Source organism: Lethenteron reissneri, chromosome 56 (assembly GCF_015708825.2).
Source record: "Lethenteron reissneri isolate LAM-NWPU_2019-01 chromosome 56, ASM1570882v1, whole genome shotgun sequence".
In the NCBI taxonomy this organism is placed as follows: domain Eukaryota; kingdom Metazoa; phylum Chordata; class Hyperoartia; order Petromyzontiformes; family Petromyzontidae; genus Lethenteron; species Lethenteron reissneri.
The window spans coordinates 8924122-8936717 of NC_083834.1; the positions used below are offsets into that span (position 1 = coordinate 8924122).

General features: G+C 50.4%; 1 protein-coding gene across 8 annotated transcripts in view; it reads right to left on the reverse strand.

The window, feature by feature from the left end:
• Positions 1 to 949: 949 nt before the first annotated feature.
• The window catches only part of LOC133357110 (syntaxin-binding protein 5-like), a 203998-nt gene continuing 192351 nt past the window's right edge, over positions 950 to 12596 (reverse strand). For all 8 annotated transcript variants that reach the window (XM_061574897.1, XM_061574898.1, XM_061574896.1 and 5 more), the window contains 5 exons: positions 11483 to 11864; positions 10136 to 10301; positions 7688 to 7799; positions 6603 to 6826; positions 950 to 3067 (listed from right to left, as the gene is read on the reverse strand). In XM_061574897.1, the coding sequence (XP_061430881.1) occupies positions 3026 to 3067; positions 6603 to 6826; positions 7688 to 7799; positions 10136 to 10301; positions 11483 to 11864 (926 nt within the window). In that variant the 3' untranslated portion in view covers positions 950 to 3025. The remainder of the gene's footprint in view (positions 3068 to 6602; positions 6827 to 7687; positions 7800 to 10135; positions 10302 to 11482; positions 11865 to 12596) is intronic.

Sequence of the window (12596 nt, forward strand, 5' to 3'; positions counted from 1 at the left end):
ATTTCCACGCAACTTTTCTTGCTATTGTTGTTATTGTTATAGGTATTTGTGTGTGTGTGTGTTTTCCTTGATGGCCATGGCGAGATCAGAATCAGACTATTTATTTGTACTGGAGGTATCCGACAAGCTAGAAATCTCATTTTCCCAGGCGTCTATTTAATACGACAGCATCGCCACACGCACTGGACCGGTGTCGTTTTCCAGAGTTGAGATTTATTCAAACGGCAAGAGGTTAACGTCAAAGGAGGGTTTTAAACTATTACATCATTGGCACTCGTTTGATGAGTCACATCGAAAACACACGCCACATCCCCCAGCACGAGAGGCGAAGAAGCGAAAACGAGAGGAGGAAAAGGAACGAAACGCGGTCTTCGTTAGCAGCTTGTGCGATGCAAAATAAAACTACGGCACGTGACCAAAAAAAAAACTTTATTGCGGACGATCGGGTGATTTGTTTCGGGAGCACATCTACCCAGAGATGTTTCTACATCCTACTAAAGCGAGCAATGAGCGCAGAGATGATTCGATCGACGAAGGAGCTCGAGTCGGCCGCTCGCTCGGATTTTTTTTATCAAGTTAAATTATTGTTTTTTTCTTCTTTTTCTGCCACCGGAGAAACCCACTGCTGCGAAATATGACGCCGCTCTAAAAAACAAATGACCATCTTCTTGGTTCTTTCGGTAAAGTCACGTAGATGGGAAATAATAAAAATAAAACATAATAAAATTCTCACGACGTTTCGGCCACAACGCAAGCAGCCGTCCTCAGGTGAAGAACAGGTCTGTCAGACGCTGTCTTCACGACCTCAGGTGAAGAACAGGTCTGTCAGACGCTGTCTTCACGACTGACCTGTTCTTCACCTGAGGACGGCTGCTTGCATTGTGGTAGAAACGTCATGAGAATTATAATTTTTTTATTTTTTATTTTATTTTATTATTTCCCTTCTACGTGACTTTACCGAAAGAACCAAGAAGATGAATCCCTGCAGTCACGAAAGCTTTAAATCGAAATACAAATTACCAGTGAAGCGCTGGGCAACCCCCCCCCCCCACGCCCGTAACCTCGTGCGACGAGCACGTTCATATTAGGTAGAAAACAAACACGAAATAATAACACTCACGCGAGACTTACACACACACACACGAGTGCCACGTCTCTCACCGCCAGTAAACTCTGCACGAATGCTCTTCAAACAATTGTGCATTTCTTTTGTGTTTCTCTGGTGAATCTTTCTACCGCCAGACCAGCCAGACACGGGCACGCAGCCTTACTTATTCAAGGACCAGTCGTACGAGCCAAATTGTCTCATACCCCCCCCCCCTCATTCCCCCCTTGCCCCCGAGACTCAAAAACGCTCCAGAAACGGCAGCCTTGACCCCCAGTCCGTGCAGCAGGTGAATGACTCCAGGTCACGATCGGTACAGACCAATACAAAGGATGCAAAGGTTTACAAAATACATCCGCTGTAAGAGCATTACAGGGCATAACAGATAGCCATTGAACATTAAAGTCAAGTCTTTAATGTATCCGTAATTGTATATGTCTACGTTGTAATATAATATTAATAATAAATATTAAGAATAGTAAGACTTTAGTTATTTTTATCAAGGTGTGCAGTAACACGGTCGGACAGGTTACGAATATATTTTGCGGACTAATAAATGTCTATTGAAAACTACTGCATAATTAGCTAAAACCATACGTGTTCGTCTTATAATATAATCTCTTACAAAACATCGCACAAGTTGGAAAAGCGTGACTGATGCTCTCGCAAAAACACAACCGGACGTACCGTAATAAACGTATACTTGCGATGCGTGTGCACGAGTGCGCGTGACCCGGGCGTATGTCCGCTTAACGCCCAATCGGTTAACGGCAATGAATTACTTTTTTTTTGTCAAAATATACTTTCAAATAAACGGTTCATAATATTGCAAATGAGTCCTTCTGAAGGATGGAAGATAAACGTATTGTTTATTAAAGCATAATTCGAATCTCAAACAAAGAAAAACAACCTTTAACGCGCCACGTATCGAAACGATAAAGCCAACTTTAGAAACAAACGAAGGAAAAGACACCTTAAGGTCTTCTTGGTTCTTTCGGTAAAGTCACGTAGAAGGGAAATAATAAAATAATAATAAAATAATTAAAATAAAACATTATTTTCATTACTTTATTACTTCCCTTCTACGTGACTTTACAGAAAGAACCAAGAAGATGAATCCCTGCAGTCACGAAAGCTTTAAATCGAAATTACACCTTAAGGTTTTCAAGAAAAAACGTATCGTAGAATATTTGTTTATTCTCGAGGAATCCGATAAGCTATGAAGCTCTTTTCCACAGACACTCCAGGACCGATTGGGAAAAGCTGAGTCGAATGCGGCTCCCAACGTGCAACACACACGAGTTTGGCAATGTGGTGACGAACTTTGATACATTGCACATCCCCCTGCCACTCCTCCCCACATCAGCCCGCCCGCCCGTCCGCCCTGAACCCTACGAAAAATATCCACGCGCAGAAACCCCCATCCCCAACCCCCACACACTCCCGCCTCCGCCGACGAGCTCACGATACGAACGTGCCAAGCGGGAACGCGTACTACGTTAACCTTTGCGACGCAGGTTAACAAGCTCGGCGTTGCCGCTCGGCACGATTGTATCTCCGCACGGACTGCCACTCTGCAAATCCCCCCCCCCCTGCACCTTTACCCCGAGCCCGTCCGTTTCGCATCTTTGCCATGTGTTGTTGTAGTTTTGTTTTAGATTTTGTTGTTGTAAATATTCGATTACCGCCGGCGCGTCCCCTCTCTCCCCGGGGGGGGGGGGGGGGAGGTTGCAGGTGCTTGGACGTCCACGCGGGCTGGGATTGTCTCCGTGCACACGAGCGCTTGCGGTCACCGCCGATGTTTGCGCGCTCCGCGAGAGCGAGCGGGCGGGCGAGCGTTCGGAGTGACTCTCTCTCGACCCCCCGACCGTCTCCTGGGCGGAACGGCGACCGCGGCTCCTCGCCGCTCGCCGCGTTGCCTCACAGTTGGTACCACTTCTTGTCTTTCGTCTTCAGCATCATCTGCACATTGACAAAAGGCAGGCACATTCGTTGTAGTATCAAAAAATTCGTTATTTTCATCGTAATTATAATAATCGTATTTTCATCAATTTGATCCCCGATCGTGCTACACATCAATTGCAGGGCCTGGGCCTTTGCCCGTGTAAGGACGGCAAAACAATGCCAAGCCCCTTTGCGTTCGAGAATGGCCCGTGTGTTAAATTGGCCACCACAGAGCTACCTCCGGAGAGGCCTCCAACTTTCAGAGCTTCACATTTTTATTTTGTTGAACCACGTGAGACATCAAGAAGCCTAGCAGAGTCTCATTTGCAAGAGCGACCTGGGGCTTGGTGTGTGTTGAACGTCAACATGTTTTTCACCGTGCTGCAGCCTACCGTGCTAATCGGATGTGCGGGGAGAGGAAGCACAACAAACTAAACACACAAAACGCTGTTACAAAGAAGTCTGCCGGTCAGGGGGCAATTATTGATATATACAATCCCAATTAAGTAATTTAATTTGTGACCTCTAGTCCATGCAGTAGAGGACAAAACCTTCGCCACCCACTCTGCATGCGAGGGGGAAGGTGCCATGGTACATGACAGTCAGACTGATATTTTAATTCCCAGAGCAGAAATGTATCCAAAATTAAGTACAAAACCAAAGGTTAATGCGATGGGTTTTTGTTGTTGTTGTTGTTTGTGTGCAGTCATTCTCAGTCGTTTGGATATTGTTAATTCAGGGAGCAGGAATTCAGCAAAATTAATGGCAGACATGTTTTATGCTTGCATGTTGAACTTCTTTCGCACCGTACGTAGCTAAGCATACTAATATCGGAAGGGAGGGCATTCCAGGCGGCCGCAAAGGCGCATCTGAAAGCGCACCATGCGGTGACCATCTTTGTTAATGGTTAACCAAAAAACTGCTGGACGTCGCGGCTCGCGGCGTTCGCTCCGTTTACAAAGTTGGTGACCAAAAATGTCACCGAACTAAACTATCTTCTTGGTTCTTTCGGTAAAGTCACGTAGAAGGGAAATAATAGAGTAATGAAAATAAAACATAATAAAAGTTTATTATTTATGTTATTTTATTATTTCCCTTCTACGTGACTTTACCGAAAGAACCAAGAAGATGAATCCCTGCAGTCACGAGGATGACCGGAGTTTGCGTGATGATTCATGCCCCTGGATGAAATCGGCAAAGGTATTGTTGCTTCCTTTGTGGCAAGCACTTTGCGTGTAATGAGTGCAACCTTGCTGATTTAATGTGGCAATTATTTTTCGGTTTTTTTTTACGTGCGCGGTCACGAGTAGCCAGACTGAGACCATCAACTCACGATGCTTGAGATCCCGAATCAATCTCAGACGGCGGCTGAAACCTGGATTTGAACCCAGCATCTCAGTCGTGCCGGCTGAGCGTCTCTGGCCTCTGACCTCTGAGCTACTCGGGGACTTCTTCGTTTCACCCTGCTAAAGCGTGGCTCATTCGTGTTCTGACAGTTACCAGATCTTGAGAATGAAAATTGGAAATGTAATATGTTTTAGTAATTTTTTATTTAATACGACGTGAATCATTGATTTTTTTTTCGTATTAAATGAGTCACACTGTCACCTCACACGAACACAGGCACCCACAAATGAGTTGTCATGATTCAGGGTTGCAAATTCATTTTCATTGCGGCTTTTTTTTCCCCACTGCCAAGTCGTATTCTTTGTCATTTGTATGGCCTTGTGAATCACCACCGTTCGCTTCTGTGCAACATTTGCGTACAATTCACACAAAAGGGAAAATGCAACACGAGTGTTGTATTCATAATTATCGATTCAACCAGTCAGTTCTTTTCGGGATGAGGGCCACCGAGCTAAGATTATTTTTGTTATGGCGACCCTGCCAAAGGTGACAAGCAAGTCACATGGCAAGGGAGCGTTTCTCAGGGGCTGCTGTAGAACGGCTGACACGGTGGTAGCGGGCAAGTCACATGGGGAGGTAGGATTGTGATGTTCGTCCATTATTTTCACTTTTGTCATGTGACACCATTGTTTTTGATCCGGTCTCTATTCGCTTCATTTCCGTACTTTATTTTACTTCTTTTTAACTCTCACGTCATAATGGTGACCCCAGGTCTCTCTCGCTTGCTCATCCTGGCCGCGTGACTTCTCACCTATAAACTTGAAACTTGATTTATCATCATAATCATCATCATCATCGTTAAAACGACTGTCTTTATTGTTAACATCATCATGATCTCTCATCCTTTCTGTCACCATTATCATTGCCGTTAGCATCACCATCATTGTTCTTCAGCGTCGTTAAGCCGTCTGGCTTGGGTTGGCACCTCCTCAACTACACCGCGTGGTACCGCCCTTGCCACTCGCTAGAGGTTCATGGCTCAAATATTTTTTTTTGCCGGTATCAAAATGATGAAGAAAAGAAATAAAAAACAAGAAGAGGGCTTTACCTTTTTACCCTTTCTGGCAATATAAAACATGTGTTAAGATGTTCAAACACCAAACTGATATACCTACTTAACGACGCACGCCTGTAGCAAAATGCACGCAAACACACATTCTCTGATCTTCTATGCAATAGTCTTTGAAACTGATGCAAGTGTCAAAAGTATTAAGAGCAACCCGAGCTATTAACAATTTGATACCTTCATTGCTTTTGTACCGTGCACCTTTTGCTGTTCTTCTCTGGCCTAACACTCGTGGTGAGACTAGGCCATACACACGTAGGCTGTCTCTGCTGGAGGCCAATCAGTTCCAAAGACAATGCATGGACTATTATGATGTACTGTTAACACGTATTATTATCATGTATTATCATGTATTATTATCACGTATTTTTATCACGTATCATCATCACGTACTATTATCACGTATTGCCATCGTGTATTTTTAATCACGCATTACCATCATGTATAATTATCAGAGCACAAAGGGTTAAAATGTCATTGCCGATACCCCCCCGCCCGCCCGCCCGCCTGCCCAAAAAAGTTCAACTAAAATAAATATGCCCGAGATGAGCTGCGTGTTGGCGAGCGACTGATGTCTCATCCGCCCATCGTGGAGCCCCGCGGCGCTCCCCACACTCCGTAGCACCACTCGGTCGGCGCGGGGGGGGGGGCTGTTGGTGAGTGAGTTCGAGTGCCGCGAGCGATTAGGTGAAATGTGCTCCTGGCAGCGGCTCTCGCCCCCCACAATCACGCCCAACCCACCACCCACCGGGAAGGTCACGGCAGGCGGGAAGGGAAGGCAGAGGAGTGGAGGAGGAGACTGAATGTCTCTGAGTGTGGGAGAGACGAGTGGAGAGGGGTAATCCCACTTCAACGGCTCGCTCGGCCAGGTGGGAGCGTGTCGATGCCGCGACCGGGGCTGGGCCGACGGGGCAACGGAGTTGCGGCGCTGTGCGGGTTTGTGTGGTGGATGTGCAGAGTAGTGCGGTGCAGGCTGGAGCAACGCAGTGCGGACTGGCGCAAGGCGGTGGGCAGTGCGATGCACAGTGGAGGCCGCCGTGCGCGTGATGGTGGTGGTGGTGGCGGTGGTGGCGCCGTCACCTCGTGCGCGTGCTTGCTGAAGTTCTCCGCGCCGGAGAGCATCGCCGCCGTGCGGTCCTCCAGGTCGCCGAGCCGCTGCCCGCGCTCGTCCAGCGCCACGCGCGCCCGCGACATCTCGGCCGCAACTCCGCCCGCCGCGGCCTTTACTCCCTCGGAGCCGGAGCCGTGGCCCGGGATGTGCTGCGCGAGGCTGCGCGACGCCCTGCCCGATCCGGTCTCGCCGACTTTTTGTCACCGAGAACAACAACAACGGCACGCCGCACCGGTTCGGGCACGAGGAGGGCGGGCGTCGCGGCTCGCGGCGTTCGCTCCGTTTACGAAGTTGGTGACCAAAAGTGTCACCGAACTAAACTATCTTCTTGGTTCTTTCGGTAAAGTCACATAGAAGGGAAATAATAAAATAATAAAAATAAAACATAATAAACATTTATTATATATTTTATTTTATTATTTCCCTTCTACGTGACTTTACCGAAAGAACCAAGAAGATGAATCCCTGCAGTCACGAAAGCTTTAAATAGAACTAAACTATGTTTTATTTACCAGGTAAGGCTGTGTAGCTCTTTATCAGAAGTGACCTGGCCGCAAATGACGGCTCAATGAAGTGGCTTATCACGTACGAATTTATATCAGCCAAATAATTTAAACGCGTGTTTCTAAATGTTGGAGGGAAAATAATCGAAGGAACCAGAGAAAAATCCACACTACGACGGGGAGAACACGCAAACTCCAAATATACAGGCGTCAGGATCGAACCCACGACACCAGGCGAGGGAGATTACATCTCGCCACCGCAGCGCTATGTAAAGTTCAAAGCAGCAACACCGGTACGAGAGCTCGGTTACAAAATCAATTCCCACCGCTGCCGCCCGAACACGGACGATGCCAATTCCGGGACTGTCCTCGTCAAACACGGACAGTTGGTGAACCGTCACCGGAAGGCACGGCCGGGCGGATCGGGGGGATAAATCTGTCCAGCGGCAAAAGCTGACGAATCCCCGCCGCTGAAAACATTCCCGTATTTATTTTCGCCGACGTCACGGCGCGGAGGCTCGCGTCCGCCGGACAGCGACGGGGCCACTCACAGAGCTCTTCCCTGTCGAGCGAGGGGCTGTTTCCGCCGAAGAGCCCCTTGAAGAAGCCTTTGTTGGGAGCCTCCGGGGTCTGCACCGGGATGAACAGCTCCCCCAGCATGTCCTGTGGCAGACAACGATCCACGGCGCTCGCTCAGCCACGTGTTGCGGGGGGGGGGGGGGTCATCGCGCGCGGGGTGCCGTGTGTGATCGGCGCGCCGACCGGCGGTGGAGGTGATGGGGGACACGCCACGGCAGGGCCGCTCTTCGTTCCGCACTGCCTCCCGCGAGGAGCCGTTCTTTCTTTGCGTCAGGGATGGGTGGGGGAGGGCGGGGGGGGGAATCTATGGACCTACGGCCCTTGGGTCCAGTCAATTTACAAGTCCCGCGACTCCAGTTTCCAACGGCCGCACCAAGGGAGATGACAGGGTTTGGAACGCTACAAAGATGGAGAGGGAAGGGAGAATGCAAAGTGGAGAACGAGCAAATACATGATGTGGAAAGAGAGGCAGTCACCTGCAGAGAAAGAGAGAAAAGTGTTGAGTTTGGACTTGCAGAATAAATAAAAAGCTTCATTATATAACATCTCTCCAGTTACTCCAAATCAAGGCTGGATACGGCCCACGACTTCACTTCAGAATAAGAGTCAGAATCGTTATTTATACTGGAGGAATCCAATGAGCTACAAATGATAGCTCCGCGTGGAAATTCATCGAAAGCCAAATACTCTAAACGCGTGCTAATGTTGATTCTAAATGTGGAGGGAAAAACCGGAGGACCCCGAGAAAAATCCACGCGACCAGAGAGAGACACGCAAACTCCAAATATACAGCAGCAGGCGTCAGGATTTGGGATTGAACCCACGTCCTCCTGTAGATCAGGCGAGGTAGTTAACATCTCGCCGCACCCTGCTTTACGTGAGCACATTAGACTCATTTGATTTATAAATTTATTAATTTTCTCACAGCCTGTCCAGAAATTGCCAATACTCTGTCCTTTAAATGTATGAAACAATTCAGTTCCTCTATGATTCAATATATTGTCAGGATTCGGGCATTAACATTCAATTCGAGAATCTATAAATATGTAAAAAAAAGTTGGTCTTATTTGTAAACGCGTCGATAATTTTTTACAATATTTTTTTTTTCCTCTGGCAGCAGCAGCTGCTGACGGAGTTTGGCCCAATTCATTATCGAGCAAATGTCCGTGCGTGGAAGGAGACTTGAGTTCCCGGTTGGGAATACCCACGCACGGGAGTAAAACAAGTCACCGGGAGAGAAAACAAAACACACCTAGAAGAAGAGCGGACCTTCGGAGCACTGTGACCTTTACGACAAATCGTCGCATCGCTTCCCTTATGTCTACACGACTTTCAGACCGCGCAAGAGAAGGGTGGGGGGGGAGCCCTTCCGATACGATGCGAGAGTAGCCCGGTCAGCGTCACATCGACTGCTAAGCACGACGCCCGCAATGGGGTTCTCTAGCTCGCGTATCGATTCACGCTTTCCGCCTATTTGTTTACTGACTCGCTTATTCCCCCGGCAGTGAAACCGACGGGTGGAAAAGTGCGGTCGGCCCGACCGAATCACCCGAGACAAATTACACAACGGGACGGCCGCCCTCGAGCCCGACGTGCGGCGAGCTCATTTGGACCGTCTGAGTGGCTCCGTGTCCACGAGCACTGGCGAGAGCTACGGGGGGGGGGGGGGGGGGGGGGGGTGCTTCTGCTGATACTGGCTAAGAACTGGCCCAGAATGAACACCGGGGGACCGAGGTCTGCGTCCCACCTCGCTCCGTGAGCCCCACTCTGTGTGTGTGCTTGGTCCCCTCTGCTCTGCCCCAGCCGCCATCCCCGTCCTCCGCGACCCACAAGGAAGGGGGTCATGGAGTGATCGTATTCCTTATTTTTTCCTATTAATTTTTTTTAACCGGGTTAAGTGCCCAACCGAGCTATGTGGCTCTTTTTTTCAGAAGCGACCTGGCGATCGCAAATGACGGCTCGATGGAGTGCCGTGTCATCACGTGGAAATGTACAGCAGCAGCCAAATACTCTTAAACACGTGATGTTGATTATAAATGGGGAGGGAAACAACCGGAAGGCCCGGAGAATAATCCATGCGTCCACGGTGAAAGAGACACGCAAACTCCAAATATACAGCAGCAGGCATGAGGGTCGGGATAGAAGCTACGACTTCCTGCATACCAGGTGAGGAAGTTAACATAGAGCAGTGGTTCTCAAAGTGTGGTTCCCGGACAACACTCACCTGTAATCTCTACTCACATCACCAGACCCTCGCCTGGAACCTCTCACATCACCAGACCCTCACCTGTAAAGCCTCTCTCACACCTCCAGGCGCTCACCTGTAAACTCTCGCACATCTCCAAACCCTCACCTGTAATCTCTCACTCACATCACCAGACCCTCACCTGTAATCTCTACTCAGACCTCCAGGCGCTCACCTGTAAACTCTCGCACATCTCCTGGCTGTAGGTGAGTCGCTGGATCTCCGTGGGCGAGCACAGGTACAGGGCCTGGCCGCTGTTGGAGAAGCAGAACGTGCGAGCCGCTCGCAGGTCGGCGAGCGGCAGGAAGTTCACGTCCAGCAGGGGACGCAGGCTGGGGAGGCTGCACAAAGACAAAGATCCCCCGTATAGCATTAACAGACTGTTGTGGCAAGTGCTGTTTGCAAGAAGCACCTCCGAAAGCCGGCATGACACACTCGGGGTAGGTGGCCAGCACTATACCCGGCCGCCTTTGTCTTCACAGTGGCGATGTTTACATACCACACCGTGTACTCATTTGAGGCTGACTCGAGATAGGGGAGGCCCAGGACCGGTTCAGATAATCGTCACCGGTGTCGGCCATGAACGGGAATTGAACTCGGGCAGCCGGGTTCGTAGTGCAACGCTACCGCTCCCCACATGTGCACGGTGTGCAAAGTGTACGGCCAAGCGCTCGCTGAGCGCGCTGTGCGTTCTCGCTGCAACGCACGCTCTGCCATTTATGGGAACAACTTGGAACATGCGCAACGAACTAAACCGTCACGCAAAACTCCGATCATCCTCGCAGCGGCGGCTTTTGGCTGGTCACCGAACAGAGATCGTGACCGCATCGCGCGGCTTTCAGATGCACTCATGCGGCCGTTTGAAACTCTCTTCCTTCCGACATTAGGAAGCCACTGGAGCTACAGTATGCACTTTTAAATTATCTAGATTGAACACTCATTTCTTTAGGACAGATTTTTGTCTTTAGTTTGCCGTCCTTCCCCAGCACCTGCGATTAGCGTTGGGCTAAGTACAGTGTTCGATGGCGAGCCAAAATCCGCTGCCGCTGTGATGAGTATAACTGGAGTTCCGCGTGATGGTTTATGCCGAATCGAAGGAAATTTTGGCCAAGTGTTGTAACATGGATGCAGAATAGCAGTGGGCCCCAGAACAGAACCATGAGGGACACAATGAGAGACATCGCCAAAGTCAGAATTACAATTTCCCAGAGTCACGAATTGATTCCGATTATGTAAGTAGTTACCGGAGCCACTCGACTGCCAGTGCCGTCATGCCAACGTTGCTTTCTAGGCAATTTAAACACGATTAAGTAATCAACCATGACAAATGATGCGCTAAAGTCAAAGAGGGCGGAAGCAAGCATTTGATGGTTCAATTGAGTGAATTATGGAGCAAGCATTGAATAGACTGGGTGAGCGAATCATGGAGCAATCGTTTGAAGGAATGAGTGCACAAATGATGGCGCTACAGGACAGCGCTGAGCGTGTCGCGGGGCGAGCGAGCACTCGCGACAACCGGCACCTGAAGATGATGATGTGGCCATTGGCGCAGAAGCTGGCAAGGCACGCGCTGGCGCCGATGGCGACGGCGTCGGCGCGCAGCACGAACGACGTCTCCGTGATGTTGTGCTTGTAGACGCAGCTGTGCGACGGAAGCGCCACCACCTTGGCCTGCTTCTCGGAGCACGCCACCACGTATTGGGTGGCGGCTCCCAGCTCCTGCGCCGACGCCGACGGCGTCACCGACTGGGGCCTGCGGCGCCGCGCCCGCTCGCCCCGCTCGTCCCGCTCGTCGCTGTTCGAGTTGGTGTCGCGCCACGCCTCGTGCGGCCGCCTCGCCAGCGCCCCGCCGCAGTCGAGGAAGTCCACGCGCAGGACGGGGCCCTTGAGCAGCGTCACGGTGCCTGGCGAGAGGTGGAAATTAAGTGTGAACGTGGGGTAAACGGTCCTCCTCCTCCCCCGTGACAACGTCGGCACTGGCTACCCCCCCCCCCACCCCCCACAGCAGTGAAGACCAGCAGTTGTCTTGTGAGGACCGGCAGTGGTCTTTATTGCAAGGCCCGTGGGGGGCCGTTGGCAGGCCCCTGGTGGCCTTGAGTGCGACTCCCCAACAATACGCGAATGTGAAACCACCCCATCATCGTCATCGTGCTGCTGTCAACCCCCCCCCCCCCCAATGGTTTCGAATGTGTGGCGGCACCCTCACGCTGGTGATGTCTAATCAGCGGATGTTGCCACCCCTCTGAAAATCAGCGCTGACGTCAATCCCTGCATCGAGTTGACCGGGAGTGACCCCAAGGTATTGAGAGAGGGCGACCGGTGGCTGGAGATGAGACAGGGATGAAGGGCGAGGGGATGAGAGGGGGGGCCGTGGGGGTAGGAGGGGACGTTGGCAGGAGGAGTTACGGGAGCAGAGAGCTGTGGATGAAGAAGGGAGCTGTGTGTAACGCAGACGGTGGAAATGAAGGCCTGCAATGCGTACCTGTCTCCACGTGTTGGTGAGGAGCATGTCTGCTACACTTGTGAAGACTTGGCGAGTGCAATTTTATGCAAGTTTCGTCTGGTCTGGTGAGACTTTGCAACGCTTCTTCTCGCCTCGCCTTGCGTGTTGTTTGTATGTCAAAATGGCAAGTTTG